Source organism: Cnephaeus nilssonii (assembly GCF_951640355.1).
Source record: "Cnephaeus nilssonii genome assembly, chromosome: 9".
Taxonomy (NCBI): Eukaryota; Metazoa; Chordata; class Mammalia; order Chiroptera; family Vespertilionidae; genus Cnephaeus; species Cnephaeus nilssonii.
Window position 1 is genome coordinate 55,646,416 of NC_137080.1, and position 19,921 is coordinate 55,666,336.

Consider the following 19,921-nt stretch of genomic DNA (forward strand, 5'->3'; position numbering starts at 1 on the left):
TCAAAGGCTAACATGGGCCAAATAAACGAGGCATGTGGTCCGCAAGGTTGACATGCTTGACCTCGGGTTTAAGAGGCAGGGCTGCTGTTAGCTTATACTGATCTTTCATGGGAAATAGAAAAAGTGCACCTTCTAACAGACAGACAAAGCTAGAAGGTATACAGGTTGGCAAGCAAGGCCACTTTTTTGTAAATTAGAAAAACAACTCTCCTTTTCACAGGTAAGTGTGACCCCAGCCCAAGGGTAATAATCTGCACAGTTCTGATGCATGAAAGCATTTACATCTGCTTTCTTCACAGATGTTTCAATAAAGTATTTAAAATTAGTATATCATATACCACCTGGCTATTAAAAGAGAGCTATTCCAGGACCCAAAACTGAAACTCTAAATGAACTCTCATAATGAAATAAATGGTTTATTTTGTACATTAGTGTTAAATCATCATATTTGGATTCTTAAACTTCTTATATAATGTCTCTGGGGAAAAAAAACCAGAAAAATTAAGCCTAAGGTAAAAATAGAAATTATGTTTGGGTTTGTTAGTTGCCATGTGTATGATTGGCAATTTGTGTTTCTCAGGAAGGAGTCTAGAATGATGTGACAGGGAGTACACAGCACCATAGGAAATATGCAGCACATCATTCTGTAACATGGATTTCTTCTCTGAAAATTGAGAGGAAAGAATTTTATAGTTCTGTTTTTAGTTATCTTCAGTGACTCACATAATTCCAGCATCCATTAGAGTTTTTAATTTTTAAAAATTGAAAATTTTGCATTGAAAACAGTACCTTGTGTAAAAAAATATTTTTATTTTCAAAATAAGAGAACAGATGCAAAGAAATCGTTTCCTGTCTCAAGTAGTTGAAGATTCAGAGCCCACCAAAAACCAGAATTTTACAGATCTGTTAACAGAACTACGCATGGCACAGGTAAGTGGAATAAGGATTTTGACTATTAATGATAGTAAAGATTATTATTTTTAAAATTAGCATATGTGCAAAAATCTTATTTTGTAATTTATGAATGAATAAGATTCTTTTATAAATTTCATACCACTTAGACATTAAAAAATATCAGAGATTAGCATTTAGCACATACATGTAACCTTAATGTAGAGGAAATAGTGTAATTCTGGTTTTATAGATGGCATCCTCTTTATAACACAGCCTCAGCTTAAATAGAAAAATAATTTGAAGATGATAATTCACCTTAAAAACATAGTTGGCTCTTTACCTGTCTTCCTAAGTGGACTACGCACTTGTAGGGGGCAGAAACTATATCTATAAAGATTGTATTTGACATACCTACCACAAAGGTAAAGTGGAATAGTTACTCCCTAGTTTTTCTTTATTTTCATTAATTGTATTGTATTATTATAAAGAATATGGCCTAGAATTTTATGGAGCAGGATGTATCAATGGGAGACATTTGGGGCAGGTTGATTCTATTTTAAGCAGAACAATGTCATGTATTGCATAATTTTTATAAGCTCTCTCTTCAATGCACCCACCAATCATTGTAACAATCAAAACCACTGTCATGTTTTCAAACACCCCCTGTGGGAGGGCAGTTAATTCTCCCCACAAGAACCATAGCACTAAACTAAAAAGCCCTTCCACTCTATTTGAAGGATTATGTAAACTAGAAAAATTACAATTACATATCACTTTTTAATCAGAAATTTATTATATAAAGTGAGGTTATGGTTGCATAGAAATTTAAACATACCATCTATAATAATAAAAGCATCATATGCTAATTAGATCAGACGTCCTTTCGAACGACCTTCCAGATGAAGCCGGGGCTGCGAGGGAAGCTGGTGCCATCAGCCGGGGGAAAGAAGGCCTACTCTTGCATGAATTTCATGCATCAGGCCTCTAGTCTATAATAATAAAAGCGTAATATGCAAATTGACCAAATGGCCATCCGGATGTCCTTCCAGACGACCTTCTGGTCAAAGCCAGGGCTGCAGCCGTGGGATCGAGGCAGGCTGCAAGGGAGGGATCAAGGCAGCCATTGAGGCTGCAAAGGCCTACTCTTACACGAATTTCGTGCATCGGGCCTTTAGTAGGTTAATTATTGATGTTTAACAGGTTTTTGTAGTATATAAAATGCAACTTCAAATATGAATCCATTAGAGTAGTATATAAAATGCAACTTCAAATATGAATCCATTAGAGAATTTTCTACAGATGAGTGTATGTACAGAATAACTATTAGATAGAGACAAGATACCAGGACATCAGGCGGCTACATCCTTCAGTAAAACAGTGCGCTAGGAGAAAATCTACCCACCTTCGTAAGGGGCTGAGATGTCAAGCTTTTCTGTCTTCACTTGATCTCTAGATAGAGAAGGTGGAAAAGTCTCATCTGCTTGATGCCCATGCTTTCCTGGTTGTTCCGTGTAAATATCATTTCTTCTGCCTTCATTTGTGTTTTAGTATTTGAATTGATATTACCTGCAGGGGATGGTCATGCTCAAACAGCAGAAAAATAAACTGTGGTCCTGAGTCAGTGATGACCCCTAATGTGTTAGAAGAAACAAAGCAAAACAACTCTTAGAGGTATACAGCCTTAACGAGCTCACACAGTAGTCCTACAGATAAAATCCCACTGACAGTATGCTCACAGTGCAAAATTACAAAACCCAGAGAAGCAATCCACTATGAGCAGGCATGGGACGATTTAGTAAACAGCAGTATTAGCACCCCAATAGAATTACTGAATAGACTATAAAATAAATAGCCTTAAAATTATTAAATATACTAAATAAATTATGAGTAAAAGAAGGAAACAGACTAGGCAAATTCAGAGTAAAATAAACAACTCTTGAAATAAAATATATTCCTGAAAACTAAAAAATAAGTGAGAAGTTAAATAGATAATCATATACAACTATGGAAAAAATAGTAAACTAAACCATATATCTAAAGAAGTTAGAGTGAGACACAGAAAAATAGAGAAATGGAGATTATCAGAAATATGAGATGTTAGAGTATTTAAATATTTTTAAAAGGTAATGGCTGAACATTTTCTAGAAATTATAAAAGAGATGAATTCTCAAATTCAGGAAGCACAGTGAGTCCTGATTAGGATAAATAAGTAAAAATCTCTATCTACCAAAGGCAGAGAAAACCTTAAAAGAAATTTTAAGAGAGGAAAGAAAAAGTGTTAGTTTAAGGTAAAAATTCTTTGGGGATTTGTTTATTTGTGCAAGTACCAAAAGGTGGGATGTAAATACACCTTTAATTTTATTCCCTTTGGTATTCTGTGTTTAAATAGTTTTAGAGCAAAAGTTATTCATGCTGGGATAAATCTGTAATATAATGATATTCATATCAAGTATACTTGTGTACAGTCTAATTTGTATCTTACAAATACTAATTGGTTTAGTCTTAACATATGAGTTGGTTCTTTATAAACTACTAGAGGCCCGGTGCATGAAATTCATACACTGGGGAGTTCGTCAGCCCAGCCTACACCCTCTCGTAGTCCGGGACCCCTCGCTCCTTACCACCTGCCTGCTTGCTAGCACTGCTGCGGAGGCAGGAGAGGCTCCCGCTACTGTTGCTGCGCTCGCCAGCCATGAGCCCAGCTGAGCGGCGCTCTCCCTGTGGGAGCGCACTGACCATCAGGGGGTAGCTCCTACGTTGAGCGTCTACCCTTTGGTGGTCAGTGTGCATCATGGTGACGGGTCATTCTGGCCATTCCACCGTAATGGTTGCTTAGCCTTTTATTATATAGACTAGTGGCCCGGTGCACGAAATTCGTGCAGGGGGGGGCAGTTGTCCCTCAGCCCACACCCTCTCCAATCTGGGACCCCTCGGGGATAGACATCCCTTCCACAATCTGAGACCGCTGGCACCTAACCACTCACCTGCATGCCTGCCTGATCACCCCTAACCACTCTGCCTGCCGGCCTGATCACCCCCAACTGCCCTCCCCTACCAGCCTGATCGTCCCCAACTGCCCCTCCCTGCTGGCCTGATCACCCCCAACTGCCCTCCCCTCTTGGCCTGATCGCCCCTAACTGCCTCTGCCTCTGGCCCCGCCACCATGGCTTTGTCCGGAAGGATGTCCAGAAGGTCTCCTGTTCTAATTAGCATATTACCCTTTTATTAGTATAGATGGATGGGTACATATTAAAATCAAAGGTTCTGAACCCTTTCCTTTTAGTATCCCGGGTGGGGAGGAGAATGAGGCTGACCACAGGTCATTCATTCGGTCAGTCTTTATCAAGCACCTGCCAGGTGCCAGGCACTCACACTGGCCTTGGAAAAACAGTAGATAAAACAGGATAGGCATGGACCTTGCTCATTAGGAACATATATTCTAGTGGGAAAGACAGATAGTAAGTAAACCAATGAAATAATTGCACATAGTGGTCAATTTTTTGAAGAAAGTAAATGTAGAGAATAATGGTGGGTGGGGTGGGGGAAGGCAGTATTCGGTTGTGTGGTTGAGGAGGCACTCTCTGAGAAAGTGATGTCTGAGTTGAGAGTTAAAGAGAAGCAGCAGCTAACTGCATAGATCAGTCCTTCTAGCCAAGAGGAAAGCACAAGCCCTAAATAAAAAATGGCTGACCTCCCAGAAGCAGAGGCCTCTGAGGCAAGTGTGTGAGTCAGGACGAGAGTGGTGGAAGGTAAGGTCAGAAAGGCAGGCAGAGGCCCTATCTGGATGTCTCCTAGTAACTTACAAGGGAGGGGAAGTATTTGCTAGCCAAAGCCCTGTGCCCACAGGATTGACATGGGCATACTGGCCTTCTACTGGTGGGAAGTCTCAGTCCCTGGACAGATGCAAGCATAAAATAGACATCCATTCAAACAAGTGATTGCATGTTGGAACTCAAGATGTTTAAAGTTCCTTTAATTCTATAATGCTATGAAGTAGACACTATGAGATAACATTTCTAAATTGGTTGAATTAATTAAACAAAACAAAGGGTATTTGTAGAAAGATACCTGAGCATTCAAAAACTTGAAGAAACTCGGTGCTCTCCTGAAAAGACATCTACAGAAGATGAAACAGTGAAATGATGCAGTTAAGTCTGTGATGCAGCTAGAAACCAAGACCATATAATACTTTATGAATGGATTGTTTTTAAATAAGACTAGATTTTAAATTATAAGGAAGTATAATTTGTAAGAATTTTTATTTTGAAACTTAACTATACCAAGTGTACTACAATGAGCCCAGGAGTTCAATTCAGTGTACATTTATTATCTGCCATGTGCTTAGCCCCATAAAGTAAACAGGTAGTAATAAATCAGTCTTGGTCCCCAGAGAGCTTTCAGCCTAATAAAGAGAAAAGGCGTGTACACAAACAGAAAGTAACAAATGCTATACTAGAGGTAGAGTGAAAGTTTGTGGGGGTGCAAAGGAGGGAATAATCAGGAATAGCCCCATCTGAACTAAGCTTTGAAAGATCAGTATGATTTTGTCAAGCAGCAGGATGGGGGCCATTGAGAGTAGTGTGGAATATAGGGCATATTGAGAATTCACTCAACATTTTTTTGATGTGCCAAGCATATGTCAGGTGATGAGGAGTGTTGTGAGAAGAAAATAAAGCATTATACCTGGGGACCAGGATGGGGTTTGCTATTTTAGAGAGAGTGATCAGGGAAGGTCTTCCTGGGACTTCATTTGAACAGAATTCCTGAAAAGGGAAGGAGCAAGCCACCTGCTATCTGGGGGCAAAGGAAATAGTAAGTGCAAACACTGGAGTAGGAGTGTGCTGGGCATGTTCAAAGAACTAGGAGGTCTCTGTGGAGTGGAGTGGGAGGGGGGAGATTTGTAGTAGGTGCAGTCAGAAATGTGAACAAGGCTGGGGTATGTGACATTGAAGGTCATGGTAAGGACTTTGGGTCCTTGGAGGATGACAGCCAGAGAGTTTCAAACAAAGGAGTGATATTAACTGACTCTTTAAAGCAATCCTCTGGCTGCTGTGAGGAGAACACGGTAGACTATGGGTGCTGAGAGAGGAAGAGGCAGGTTATTGCAGTATCCAGAAGTTAGAACAGTAGATTAGAAGGTCTCAGGCTGTACTGACTTAGATGATTAGAATTGATTCTAGTAGGCTGTGGGGAGCTATTAATAATTGGGGGGGGGGGGTGTGATAAAATCAGTTAAAATTTAGGAAAAATAATTATCAGTATTTGTAATAGATTGTGTGAAAGAGACTAGGCTACAATTTATGTTGGTTTAAAAATAATTTGCTTTGGTATTTCTATGAATATCAAGAAAGAAAAAAACAGTTTATTGGAAGACATCAAAAGACTGAAACAAGACAAACAAGCTCTTGAAGTAGACTTGGAAAAAATGAAGAAAGAGAGAGACCACGCCAGAGATCAGGTTGCTTATGTCACAGGTAACACACTGAGCTAAAACAGTTCACCTTTACACTCATAACTGTTTAATCGGGAATTTAAGCAATAGCATTTGGACAGTATAATCAAAATGCTATTCCTTGGAATATGTGTAATGTTAGAAACTTTTTAAAATTAGTAATAGGTATGTGTATTTGATTGGCTTTATCAAGGATAATGATAAGATCAAAGAAAATCGAGGTCTCTTTTAAATTTGCAGCATTTTATGTTTAGTTGTTTACATCCGTCATCCCAGCTAGATTGTGACCTTTCTGAGGGTCTGGTCTGCCTTTTTATCCCCGGGTCTAAAATGTAGGCTCTCAAGTATTTGCCAAAGAACAAATAACACTGCACTATGTTTGTAGAAAACAAGGATAAATATGGCATTCTCTACCAGGGAAAACAAGAGAAAGAGAAGAATGCAAAAAAAAAAAGTTTAATATTAAAAAATTACAAATAAATATGAGTCAGGGTGCTAAATAAGAGTTTCAGGGAGGAGTGGCATTTGAGCTGGGTCCTGGCAGAGGGTAAGATTCAGAAGTGAAGAACGGAGGCTGCTGTTCTAGTGTTTCATGAGCATGATACTGAGGGCACTTGTGGGTTGGATGGCAGAACATAGGGCCCGAAAGGTAGGTCAGAAGTTCTTGTTCGCCAAAGTAAAGATATTTCCTCTGCAATATTATGATCTCAGTATAAGATATGTACAGTAAAAGTCACTTACCTCTTTGTAAGGAAATTACTTATTTTTCTTATTTTTCTCATCTGTAAGAATAGAATAATAAGAATGAAAGCCATCATGTAAGTTATGTTAAAATCATGTATGGTAAGCACCTACTAATGTTTGCTATTGTTACTTTTTAAATAATTATAGGAATGCTCTATTTTTATTATATCTTCAGTATTTATTTCTCCATGGAAACAAGTTTACTTTTATAATGAAAGTCAGTGGGAAGATAATTGATGTATCAAAAATGTCTACATAGCTAACTTTTCTAAGTTTGAGGATTTAAGATTAAGAACACAGTTTTCATCTCCCTTTATTAGTAAGTTAAACTAGACACTACCTTGCATACATCAGTTGTTTTTGCCTCTTATCTATAATAATAAAAGGGTAATATGCTAATTAGACCAGACATTTTCTGGACGTCATTCCAGCATCCTTCCTGACGAAGCCGGGGCAGAGGGAAGCAGCCCGGGTCCTGGGTGCCTGCTGGTGGCCGGAGGAGGGAAGCAGCCCGGGTCTTAGGTGCCTGCCATCGGCCAGAGGAGGGAAGCCCGGGTCCTGGGTACCAGAGAGAAGCCAGTACTGGCAGTCTGGGGAAGGAAAGCCTACTCTTGCACGAATTTTCGTGCATTGGGCCTCTAGTTTTTTTCATAATGCTTTTTCATTAGGTAGGCATTGTTTTTCATTTAAAATCTTTAATTTTTCACAATTACAGTGAAGTTATTATTTTATCCTATAGGTGAGAAATTATATGAAATAAAAATTTTAGAAGAAACACATAAACAAGAAGTCAGTCGTTTGCAAAAAAGAATACAGTGGTATGCGGAAAATCAGGAACTTCTGGATAAAGATGCAGTTCGACTTAAAGAAGCAAATGAAGAAATTGAGAGGCTCAAACTTGAGGTAATAGATCATTTTAGAGTGTATTTCTGTAGGTCCACCCTATTGCATTTAACAGTTTTTCTTAGCCTTATGTCATTAATACTCTAAATTCTTGAATTAAATAGCTGGTTTGGGTTTGCTTTTAGATGTATAGTCTAGTTTAGATTATTCTGCAAATAAATCCAAGCTCCTTATCACAACCTGTCAAGTTCCCACATGGTCTGAACTCTGCCTGCTCTCCAGCCTCATCCGAACCACACTTCCACAAAACACTCTCCCTCAGCCACACCACAGCACTCACTGATTCTTGAACATGCCAAGCTCACACCACTTGTTGCCTTGACCTAGATTACTCTGTCCTTGGTTTTTCTTTGTCTCTCTCCTTGTTCAGGTCACGGCTCAAATTTCTATTCCCCAGAAAGACCTTTCCTGACCACCTTATCGAATGTAGCTGCCAACCTTGCCCTCTCTGACCTTTCTTCCCCTTCCTTCACTGTTTTGTTTTTTCTTCACAGCACTCTCTGAGGTTGTTTTGTTATTAATTTACTTTATTAGCTTATCATCTCTCTTTCACTAGAGCATAACTACCAAGAAAGCAGGGACCTGGTTTGGCTTGTGCGCCCCCACCTCTCCAGCACAGTGCCATGTCTGGGAATTAATAAACGAATGAATGAACTACCATTGTGCTTTCCTCCTCCTGTTTCCCGGGTGTGTTTTAAATATGCTTCTTTACATGTATTTACTTATTGGTAGGCTGAGAAACTGAAAACTGACTTTGGAAATCCATCTCTTCAGAGGAAGACACATTTAAAAGATAAAGCAGCTGATGCCAAAAGAATTCAGGACCTAGAGCGACAAGTATGTGTTCAGAGTAAATTTTCATTAAGGTATACATAGAGTCTATTGTGTTTTTTCTTGTTTCAGTTTTTATAAGATGTAGCAATATAAAACTGCCCCTACTTGATATACATATTTAAAATACTATTAATAAAAGTAGTAAACAACATCATTTTATATAATCTATAGTTTATGCATAAAAACTTAGATTTATGTGCCTCATTGGATGGTAGACCTATTGATGACAGGTTATTTTACATCAGCTCTATTGGACATGAAGGAAGAGGAAGCAGAATTTAGAAACGCTGGGTATAGAGTTAGGGACGTGTTAGTAATGCTGGGAAGTATTACCAGACACCTTGGAAACAGAACATTCAGCACCCCAAAGAGCCGGCGATAATTTTGAACCCTTACTCATTATTTAGACTTAAAAATACTCATTTCATAGTTAGTGTAACTGGGAGACCTTTTTCAAAAATCATATAGTGACTTTTATTATGATCAAGATTTTTTTCATTAAAGTCGTTTTGTGGGGTGGAATATTTATTAGTTAACATTTTCCAACTTTCTATAATACAGTTTTTTCTATTCATAACTAAATATTAAAATAAGGTATTCCAGCCCTGCTGATGGAGAGCATGAGTCTTCAGTCAAGTAATGACACTTAAATGTAAGGCTACTATTCCATCACAAACCCCAAACTGTGAGGTCATCACTAAGCTGAGTATTATCTCAGTTTTATGAGAAGAAGGAAAACTAAGCAAAAAGTTACCTTTGTTACTTTTATAGGCCCTGTTCTTATTTTAAAAGGTATGACTTGGCAGTGTGATTCAGTTCCAGGAAAGGAACCATAAAGGTGATCTGAAGAGCTAGAAATATTCTGAAGTAGCCAGGATTGCTTGGCTCTTTTTCAGTGCTTAGATTTAGATTAGCCATCCAGAATTGTGAGAGAAACAAAACCAAAGAAAATACCTCTCTAATAGATAAATGTATTTTAAAAGAAATAATATAGAACTGAATGCGTGAGAAAAATATTAAGCATGCTTAATAGCAAAATTAAGATGTGAAATGGTGATAAATATTGACCAGAAATATGCTTTATAAAAGTAACCTCCCTCTTTTTTCTCTTTTTTTAAATCTTTATTGTTGAAAGTATTACATATGTCCCTTTTTTCCCCCATAACCTCCCTCTTTTATTAACACTTTCATTAAAAATTTATTGGTATCATCTTCGATTATATCTTTCTAAATTATTATCATTAGTAGTAGTTTGTATAGTTGGCTGCATGTACATTTTAGATCTTATTAATTCTATTCCCATGAACATTCCTGTCCTAATGATGTTAAACCTTAATACATATTTTATAATCAAGGTATATTATATATATTATATGGTCAGGCTTATTTTGGAGCCACATATTCTGAAATAGTTTAATTACAGAATAATATATCTCCTTTTCTAAATAGCACATAAGTAAAAATGGAGCTAATTAAATGCATATTATAGTGAAAATCAAATTATATGCATTTGTTTATACTTTTATTTAATGGATATTCCTGTGAGAATTTTTTAAAAAATTTTACTTAGTATGGCAGCCACACTAGTATCAGTGATTAAAGAATAATATTAAAAAGCAAAATTAAAGGAGGTACAAATAAAATCTGGTTTCCCCCCCCAAAAAATATAATATACATTTCAAGATATCAAAATCAGATTGAAAATATTTTTTAAAATTGTAAAGGAATGCATTGTAAATATGTTAAAGCAAACGTTAGATCTTTTCTTTTTAATACATTTGGTGTATATGTATATACCCTTATATGCTTACATCTAATGGAAATAACTAGGTTTTAAATACCAGAGGAAGGAAAGCTTTGACAATTTTGTGACAAATAAGTTATCAATATTTATATCTGGATATATCCCAGTTTATGGTACATCTGTGAATGTGCAAGCAGTTTTTATGAATGGAAATATCTGCTGTTAACTTTGCAAATGATGTGACCCTTCAATACCTAATATGAACAATGTTCAATTTATAAACAGGATACTGAACACCAGCAACCCTCCTTATCTTAAGGGAGGTAGTTTTTGAGACTAGATCAAAGTAAAAGACAGTAATATCAAGCCCTCCCTAGATGGTGGGCACTCTGCTAAGCCCTTTACCAAAATAAAGGCTATTTGTTCCTCACTTAATTGTATCAATGTCATGAAATTGGTATTATCATCCCCGTTTTGCCAATGAAGCAGCAAAGATTTTGAGGAGTTGACACAGGTCATAAAGCTAGAGGCACAGTTTTAACAGCAAATGTGCTCTAGCTGCACAGACTGCCTCTTACTAGTAGATGCTATTTATTTGATTGCATACTCAGAGACTAGAAACTGTTAAAAGAATTTACTGTTTTAGTATATGTTTTCCAAAGGTATCTTAACCATAATACCGTTAACAAAAGAAGGCATACACACATATGAATATATAAAATCAAACTCTAATTTCTGTGGACCCTGGTGCCATTCTCTTCTACAGAAAGACCATATAATATGTTGTTGTTTTTATGGACCTAATGAACATTCATTTCTGTCTTCTAATTCTCCTTCCTAATTAAAGTCATTTTAAAATAGGTTATACTTCATTTGGAGGGAGTAGGGTAGGATGGAGATTCTTGCAGGAAGGGGTATGCTTATTGCAATAAGTTTTCACACTCATGTGTATATAAGTAATATTTCAGTCAGTAGACAGCATAACTACCATTAGAGGAGATCTGTAGAAAAAAGGGAGGGAAAGAGCTTTGTCCTCAAAAAGACTGATTATTAGTAGTAAACTAGTCCCAAGATCTGTTTCAAATGAATGTAAGAGGATTTCTGTAAATTCATCAGTAATTAGATATTGTACTGTAGGATTTTTTAATCAGACATGTAAGGGTGTAAAATTTGAAATTAATGTGTGCTTCTGAGCATTCAGTTCAGTCCTGAGATACGATATAAGTATCTCTTTGAAATCTAGACATAACTGATATAGCATAATCTATATTAAACTGCTTAATTATATATTTGCAGACTTACATATATACAAAAATATTTTACTAGGTTAAGGAAATGGAAGGAATTCTAAAGAGAAGATATCCTAATTCTTTACCTGCTTTAATATTGGCTGCATCAGCAGCTGGTGATACAGTAGATAGAAATACAGTGGAATTTATGGAAAAAAGAATAAAAAAACTAGAAGCTGATCTGGAGGGCAAAGATGAAGAAGCAAAGAGAAGCCTTCGTACCATGGAACAAGAGTTTCAGAAAATGAAGGTTAGTGCCATAAAAATGGGGCTCAGAGATGGACCATGGGGTACTTCTTATGTCTCATCTTAAGAAATAGCTCTAAACATCCTTTCTCACAAAACCTTTACCTTGAGTGTCAGCTGCAAAAGCAACCTAGATTCATCCTATCTTTTTGTCCCCCTTCAGTAACTTATTTCAAACGTGAAATAATAAGGCACAGGATAATCTTTACATGAGCCCCTCTCAGTGATATTAGAATTAGTGTAAATTAAGTCATGAAAAGGCAGAATAAAGCATCTCTGATATATATTCAGTATAAAATATTTTAATTGCTATCCTTGAAAATATTTCCACTGAAATTTGCATGTTCAAAGGACCAATACTACAGGGTCATAGGGCATCGGAACCGTTGCCATGTCAATCTCCTCACCGGGCTGTGAATTTTCTGAAGTCAAGAACTGAGTTTCTTTATCCCTAGAATCTGGCCCAGTGCCTGGCAAGCAGTCATAGCAGAATAAATATTCATTGAATGAATGAGCAAACACTGTCTGTGCCTCTTTCCACAGAGTAAACTATTGAGGTTATTTCATTTATAATAAAAATCTCCAGGATACAAATTTTAACCTAACTTACTTACTCCATATGAGATTTCTAAATTGCTATTAGAAAGCTGAAAATTGTTCTATACCTTAAAGACTTCGGTATCCCCAATCGCTTTTCCTGTTTATCCTCAAAGAGTATATAGTTTGTCAATTTGCATAGAGAAGGGTATACAATAATAGCTTTGATTATAAGGTTTAAAATAAGCATTGGGGATACAAAAACATGTGTAAGTAAACGTTTATGAAGCAACATTAATTCTGAAGTTCTATCACATATATTGAGACTATGTAATGTTATGCCCTTCAAAGATTAGGACTCCGATGCGTTTGACTCAAGGAACACAGTTGGAGGCATCACAATGTGTAATGAGTGCCTATATAAAGGAATTGGTAGGTCCTGGTAGGATACAGGGCTTCAGCAACTAATGAAATATTTAGCAGTGGTTTGACATTACCTGGATTCTTTTCAGATTCAGTATGAACAGAGACTAGAGGAGCAGGAGCAGCTACTTGCCCACAAATTGAAGGCAGCATCCCAGAACCAACATGACAACTCCTCCAGGGTTAAAGCACTAGAGAAGGAACTTGACGACATTAAGGAAGCCCATCAAATCACTGTAAAAAACCTTGAAACTGAAATAGACACGTTTAAACAACAGAATGCTGAATTAGAACTCAAGAAAAATAGAGATGATAAAGATTTCCAGTCTATCGAATTCCAAGTGGAACAGGCTCATGCTAAAGCTAAACTGGCAAGACTCAATGAGGAGCTGGCAGCAAAGGGGAGAGAAATACAAGACCTTTCAAAAACTGTGGAGAAGCTTCAGAAGGAGAGAAGGATGATGCTATCCAGTCAGAACTCTAAGGGGAGGGAGGAAATGACTGCAAAAAGGGTAAAGAAGGATGTTTCGCACCCAGGTAAAGGAAATGCCAACTCCTTCCCTGGAACCCTGGACGGCAAGCTTTACCAACCACATACTTTTACTGATTCCCACATTTCAGAGGTTTTACAAGAAAACTGCAGATTGAAAAATGAACTGGAGAAAGTAATTGTGGAGAGGAATGAGTTGAAGATGAAATCTGACATAGCTATGAACCAGTTTGAGAATTCCATGAAAAGGTAAAATGTGAATTTGTTAATATGTGGAGACAAAAAGATAAGTTTTTAAATTATAAGATGTATTTCCTCTAGATAAGTAGTTATACCCTGAACTGAATTTTAAGAAATTGTATTACATTGCTAAGCATAGATCTGTTTTGTTTTGGAACCAGATTCTGATGAACCTGAATCTGAATCTCCATGTGAACCCACACCATGTCCTGGCTGACCAGTCTTGTCTTCTTTCTGCATGTATTCAAATGGTGTTAGTGGGCCTTCTTAAATGAATATCATTATTTGTGATTGCCATAGGCCAGTGGTCGGCAAACCGCAGCTCGCGAGCCACATGCGGCTCTTTGGCCCCTTGAGTGTGGCTCTTCCACGTGCGGGCGCGCACGCACAGTGCGATTGAAACTTCATGGCCCATGTGCAGAAGTCAATTTTCGGCCTGGGCGAGTCTATTTTGATGAAGTGGTGTTAGAACACTCAAGGGGCCAAAGAGCCGCATGTGGCTCGTGAGCTGTGGTTTGCCGACCACTGCCATAGGCAGATTACTGTCAAAAACAGCAATTAGGAAAAGGGGGTGACATTCTAAGAGGACATGGTCCTTTTTTTCCAAAATAACTCTTCCAAATTAATCTATGGTCACATCCATTCCTCTCTTTCCTCCTCAGAATCTCCAAGTACTATCTTTCCTCTGAGGTTTCCACATGCTCAGATTTTTTTGCCTGATCACACCAAGTTCTGTTCCCCTTTCTCTGTCTTTCTGTACCGTTTTTCCGCAAGTCGCCTCTTCTTTTTTCCCCTGGTCTCTCAGTGATGACTTTTCCCAGACCAGTGGGGTTTTCTCCATCCTCGTTGTCCTTGACATTGTCCATTGTACTGCTTTCTTGAGTGGTTCCCTCCCTTAACCTCCATGATTTGGCCCCTCTTGACTAAAACTTTTTTTCTGTTCATTTTAATTGATTCATGACTTCTCTTTATTCTCCCTCCTCAAAAATCAGACTTTCTAAGCCTGACCTGCTGAATTTCTTCACTGCCTTTTGCTTGTTCATGTTTCAAGTCCTACCTCTTCCACAAAATACTTCCTAGAGCTTCCCAGGAAATTGCCTGCCTCTGCCTTCAAGCTCTTATGTAATTTATATACCATGAAAGCACTAATCATAACCCTATCTTGTAGCTCCTTGAGAACTGATATAGGATTATACTTCTTTTACAACCTGTAAACACAATAATAGGTTTGAGTGTGAGAGTTAAAATAAGTCTTCAGGTATACAAAAATGTCATTTAATGTTGATGAAGCAATATATAAATTATATATTGAATATACAGTTATGCCCTTCAAAGATTAGGATGTCAATACATTTGACTACTCAAGGAACACAGAGTTGGAGGCATCACAGTGTGTAATGAGTACTTAAATTAAGGAAGAGGTAGGTCCTGGTAGACTATAGGAAGAATGAGCATAGGAAACAGAATGAGCACAGATAGTACCTAATATGTTGAGGTTTATTGATTGATTGGTGGTGACCTCTCATTGAGTCATCATGGTAACCATATTGCTTCCAAGTTGAAACTTTTTTTCTATAATCCTGAATGTGATAGTATCAATGAAGCTATTTGTAAATAATCACATTCTTTCCTAGAAATAATTTAAAATTCAGGGTGGTTTTTTTTTCTATATATTTTTCTATACACATTTATAATTTTGAATATTGTTAATCTGTTTCTCAGACAGCTCTGGGTCTGAGAAATGAGAAATAACCTTCCCTGGCCCCAGATTCAGGCAGTTTTTTATTATGAGCACTAAACCATGGGTGCTTCAGATTTTTATGCTTTTCTTAGGACCCTAATCACATAGTTTCCATTTAAGAGATTTTCATATAATCAAATGAGCAACTGATATATATTTGTTTGTAGTTTTGGAGTTGTTATTAGGTATCAACAGTGATTTACTAAATATCTGCTTTGATTAAAATCCTATCATTTTCAAATTTTTCCAATAAGAGAGGAAATACTTAGCTATAAGTAATGTATCAGCTCTTTAGTTGTAACTTTACCATTTACTAAACTGCCTCTGAATGCATAAATTTTGTCACAGAGACAAATGAATAGTCTCTCATACTTAACATTGCAAACTAATTAGGTTCAGTTATCCTGTGTCCTAAGAATTACTGTAAAAATAATTTATTCTTACAACATGCAACTAGCCCAGAGTCATATGCATGGGCCAGAAACTGGAGAATGTTGCCTAGACAAAGCATTGGAGTTTTTTAAAGGGAACAGTTGTGATTACCCAAATAACAGTCTGGTCAAGAAATCTTATTCTTAAAAGACAAGACAGACCCTCTGCTTTAAATCCAAACAACATTTAGAACCTTCAATTCCCTCAGAAAGTGCAGCCCCACACTGGGGGTAGAGTGGAAGACCTGCCCTGGATTCTAAGGTTCAAATGGGCCGGCTCGAACCACAGGTCTGCAGCTTACTGATCTGAATCCTAGATACATTCCTCTCTCCTAAACTCAGTCAGTAATTGTGAGCTCGTGGAGTGGTTCTAGGCAGTAAGTACTGTGTGAGTCACCTAGCACAATGCAGTGGATACTGGTGCCCTCTCTCCCTTTGCTTCTTACACTGCTGTTGTGCTAGCTCTGAATTAAAGATTGAAGAGTTGCTTTTATGTGTGGTTTTCTTTCATTTGCTCTAAAGAGTCAAGGAAGACACTGCAGCACACATCACATCTCTCAAAGCATCTCATCAGAGGGAAATAGAGAAACTCCTTTGCCAAAACGCAGTAGAAAATTCCTCTTCCAAAGTAGCTGAACTAAATCGTAAAATAGCAACTCAAGAGGTAGGTGACTTCAACAAACTTTCTTAGACTTTAATGTGATTTTTTTTTCAGTGCTGTTAACAGAATATTAATTTGGAAATATTTTAACTTCACTTTGTTATGTTGGTGATAGAAATGGTATTCTTGGCTTGATTTTATGTTTATGAGGATGTCATTGCCATATGAGGATGTCATTGCCATATGTTTAACTATTCTAAAGTTATACTCTACATAAGTGTTTTACAGTTTTATCCCTATGTTTCTCAAGTAGATCTTCTAAGTAGGTATTAATGGATGGGTGAGGGCTGTGTCTAATGTAATTGGCACCTTAGTACTTGAACTTGAATGTTAAACACCTCCCTTTACCCCAAGTCCCAACTGACAAGTAATTGTCCTGGTCATTCTTGCCCCACCACCTTTTATTCATTAAATGAATAATGATTCTGGGTGTATAGATAGGCACCTGGGATAAAATAATGAACAGAGAGATCTACACATTATAAAGTAGTCTTTTTTATATTATGATAGGGTATGCTGACAGGGTATACATTTCCTCAAAAGTGTCTTACTGTGTATATCTACTCAGATACCTATGAATATCTACCATGTGGCCCTTCTTCTATGGTGTTAGTAAGTTGGGGGGGAAAAAACAGCATTAGGAAGGTAGGGGATGGTGAGGGTAAAGGGGAGTGATCAACCAAATGACTTATATGTATGCATATAAGCCTAACCAATGGACACAGACACCAGGGGGGTGAGGGGGGCTGGGGGACAATGGGGGGGATAAGGACACACATGTAATACCTTAATCAATAAAGAAAAAAACAAAACAGCATGTGCAACTTGCTTTCAAATGATATATCAAAAAAAAAAAGGTGGCAAAATGTTAACAGTTGGTAATTCAAGTTGAAGAATACAGGAATGTTCATTTTGCTCGTCATCTATTTTGTAGGTTTTAATTTTAACAAAAAAACTGAGGGGGGGAAACTTCAAGAAATAATGATATCTTTTTCTTTTTTTTTTTGTCTAAAGTTTTACATATGTCTCCTTTTTCCCCAATTGACCCCCCACCCCCACCCCGGGCAAGCTCCCACAGCCCCAATGTCTGTGTCCATTGGTTATGCTAATATGTATGCATACAAGTCCTTTGGTTGCTCTCTAACCTCCCCCCTACCCCCACCATTTGTCTCTGGATCTATTCTTGTTCATCAAATTATGTTGATCATTATATCCCATATATGAGTGAGATCATGTGATATTTATCTTCCGGCTGGCTTATTCCGCTTAGCATAATGCTCTCCATCTCCATCCATGTTGTTGCAAATGGTAAGAACTTCTCTATTACCACAGCATAGTATTCCATTGTGTAGATGTACCACAGTTTTTTAATTCATTCATCTGCTGATGGGCACTTAGGCTGTTTCCAAATCTTAGCTATTGTAAATTGTGCTGTTATGAATATAGGGGTGCATATATCCTTTCTGATTGGTGTTTCCAGTTTCCTGGGATATAGTCCTAGAAGTGGGATTACTGGGTCAAATAGGAGTTCCATTTTTAGTTTTTTGAGGAAACTCCATACTGTTCTCCACAGTGGCTGCACCAGTCTGCATTCCCACCAGCAGTGCAGGAGGGTTCCTTTTTCTCCACATCCTCGCCAAGAAATAATTATATCTTGCCTTGGGTTAGGTCAGTTGGTTGTTGTGTCGTCCCATACACCAAAAAGGTTGCAGGTTCAATTTCTGGTCAGAGCAGATAACTAGGTTGCAGTTTCAGTCCCTAGTCGGGGTACGTATGGGAGGCAGCTGATCGATGGTTCCCTCTCTCTCTCCCCCTAATATCAATAAACATCCTCACATTAGGATTAAAAATAAAAGAAATAATTATTTCACTACCACCTTTCCTACCTATAATTATTTAATAGCATCTTAATTAAAAACAAATCCCCCAGTTAGGAAAGTTTGAATATTGGCTATATGTTAAATGTTATGAAATTGGTGTAAAAATGTTATTGTGTTTTTGAGAGAAAATATCCTTTAAGGAAATGCATGTTGAAGTATTTGGGGTACTTAAAGGTGAAATATAATGAGGTCTATAATTTAGTCTCAGTTCAGAGGTCTATAATTTAGTCTCAGCTCAGAAATAAAGAACTGTGATTTTTAATACTTTAATGAAAGAGGTTTAAAGTGCTTTTCAAAAGTAACCATTATATAGCCTTGTAGATAAGCTTCTGTAGTCTTTTTACTCATAAGAGTCGGGTGTTAGTGTGCAGTGTAAACATTATATCAAGTGATTATATAGTAAGGAACGGTCTAAGAGAGTTGGGAAAACTAGTATCATTATGCTATAGTGCCATAAATATGTTGTTTTCCCAGAATTCTAAATATAATATTGCAAATTGTGAGTTAAATGGAAAGCATCATAGTCTGGTCATAAAAACAGTAAAAGTAAAACTTTAGAGATAAGAGATGAATTTTTCCTAAGTTTTTTCAGTTTCTCGATGGAAGTATTTGTGTTATTTCCATTTCTTTGTCTAAAAGTATGAGACTAACATTTATTTCACAGATATTAGGCTTGTGTTATCTTTAGTCAATAGCTCTTTAATAAAGGCTATTATTCTACTTAATCACAATGTATAAAGATAATATTGGCCACTTTGTTCAAAATGCTTAGACTTTTTAAAAATCATTACTGATTTTTAGAGTGAGAAGAACACTGATCGGTTGCTTCCCACATGTGCACTTGCCCTAATCAGGGATCTAACCTGCAACCTAGGTATGTGCCCTGACGGGGAATCAAACCCACTACCTTATGGTGTATTGGATGACACTCCAACCAACTGAGCCACACCGGCCAGAGAAGAATGCTTACACTTTATAGAGGTTTATCTTAAAGGCTTCAGGAGAAAAATACTCGAGATAAAAAAGTAGTTACATAGTCATTAATTTGTAATATGTGATGCTTTATATTAAATGTTGAAAGAAACAAAGTGATGAATTTATTCAATGAGTTTAATTAATTCAATGAACTTAATTCGTATGGCAACCTATTTCTATGTTAGAACTTTGTAATTTTAAAATATTAGGATATTTTTTATTTTTTAGCACAAACGTCATTAGTTGGCTTTCTTATATTTTTCAAATAATGTTCAAGGAAGAACTTTATTAACTCAGAACTTCTATTGTAATTTTCTAGGTACTTATAAAACATTTCCAAAATCAAGTTAATGAGCTGCAAGATAAACAAGAATCTCTTATAGTTTCTCAAGTTCGCGAAGAAATCCTACAGAAAGAGGTAAGAAATCACGAAAATA

General features: G+C 37.1%; 1 protein-coding gene across 4 annotated transcripts in view; it reads left to right on the top strand.

The window, feature by feature from the left end:
- Positions 1–19,921, top strand: part of CEP162 (centrosomal protein 162) — an 84,227-nt gene that overhangs the window by 49,906 nt on the left and 14,400 nt on the right. For all 4 annotated transcript variants that reach the window (XR_013813959.1, XM_079780188.1, XM_079780189.1 and 1 more), the window contains exons 18-25: positions 825–930; positions 6,242–6,368; positions 7,830–7,993; positions 8,726–8,830; positions 11,898–12,110; positions 13,156–13,805; positions 16,491–16,632; positions 19,804–19,902. Coding sequence is in view for 3 of the 4 variants with exons in the window: in XM_079780188.1 (XP_079636314.1) it covers positions 825–930; positions 6,242–6,368; positions 7,830–7,993; positions 8,726–8,830; positions 11,898–12,110; positions 13,156–13,805; positions 16,491–16,632; positions 19,804–19,902 (1,606 nt within the window). In the remaining variant the exon portion in view is untranslated. The remainder of the gene's footprint in view (positions 1–824; positions 931–6,241; positions 6,369–7,829; positions 7,994–8,725; positions 8,831–11,897; positions 12,111–13,155; positions 13,806–16,490; positions 16,633–19,803; positions 19,903–19,921) is intronic.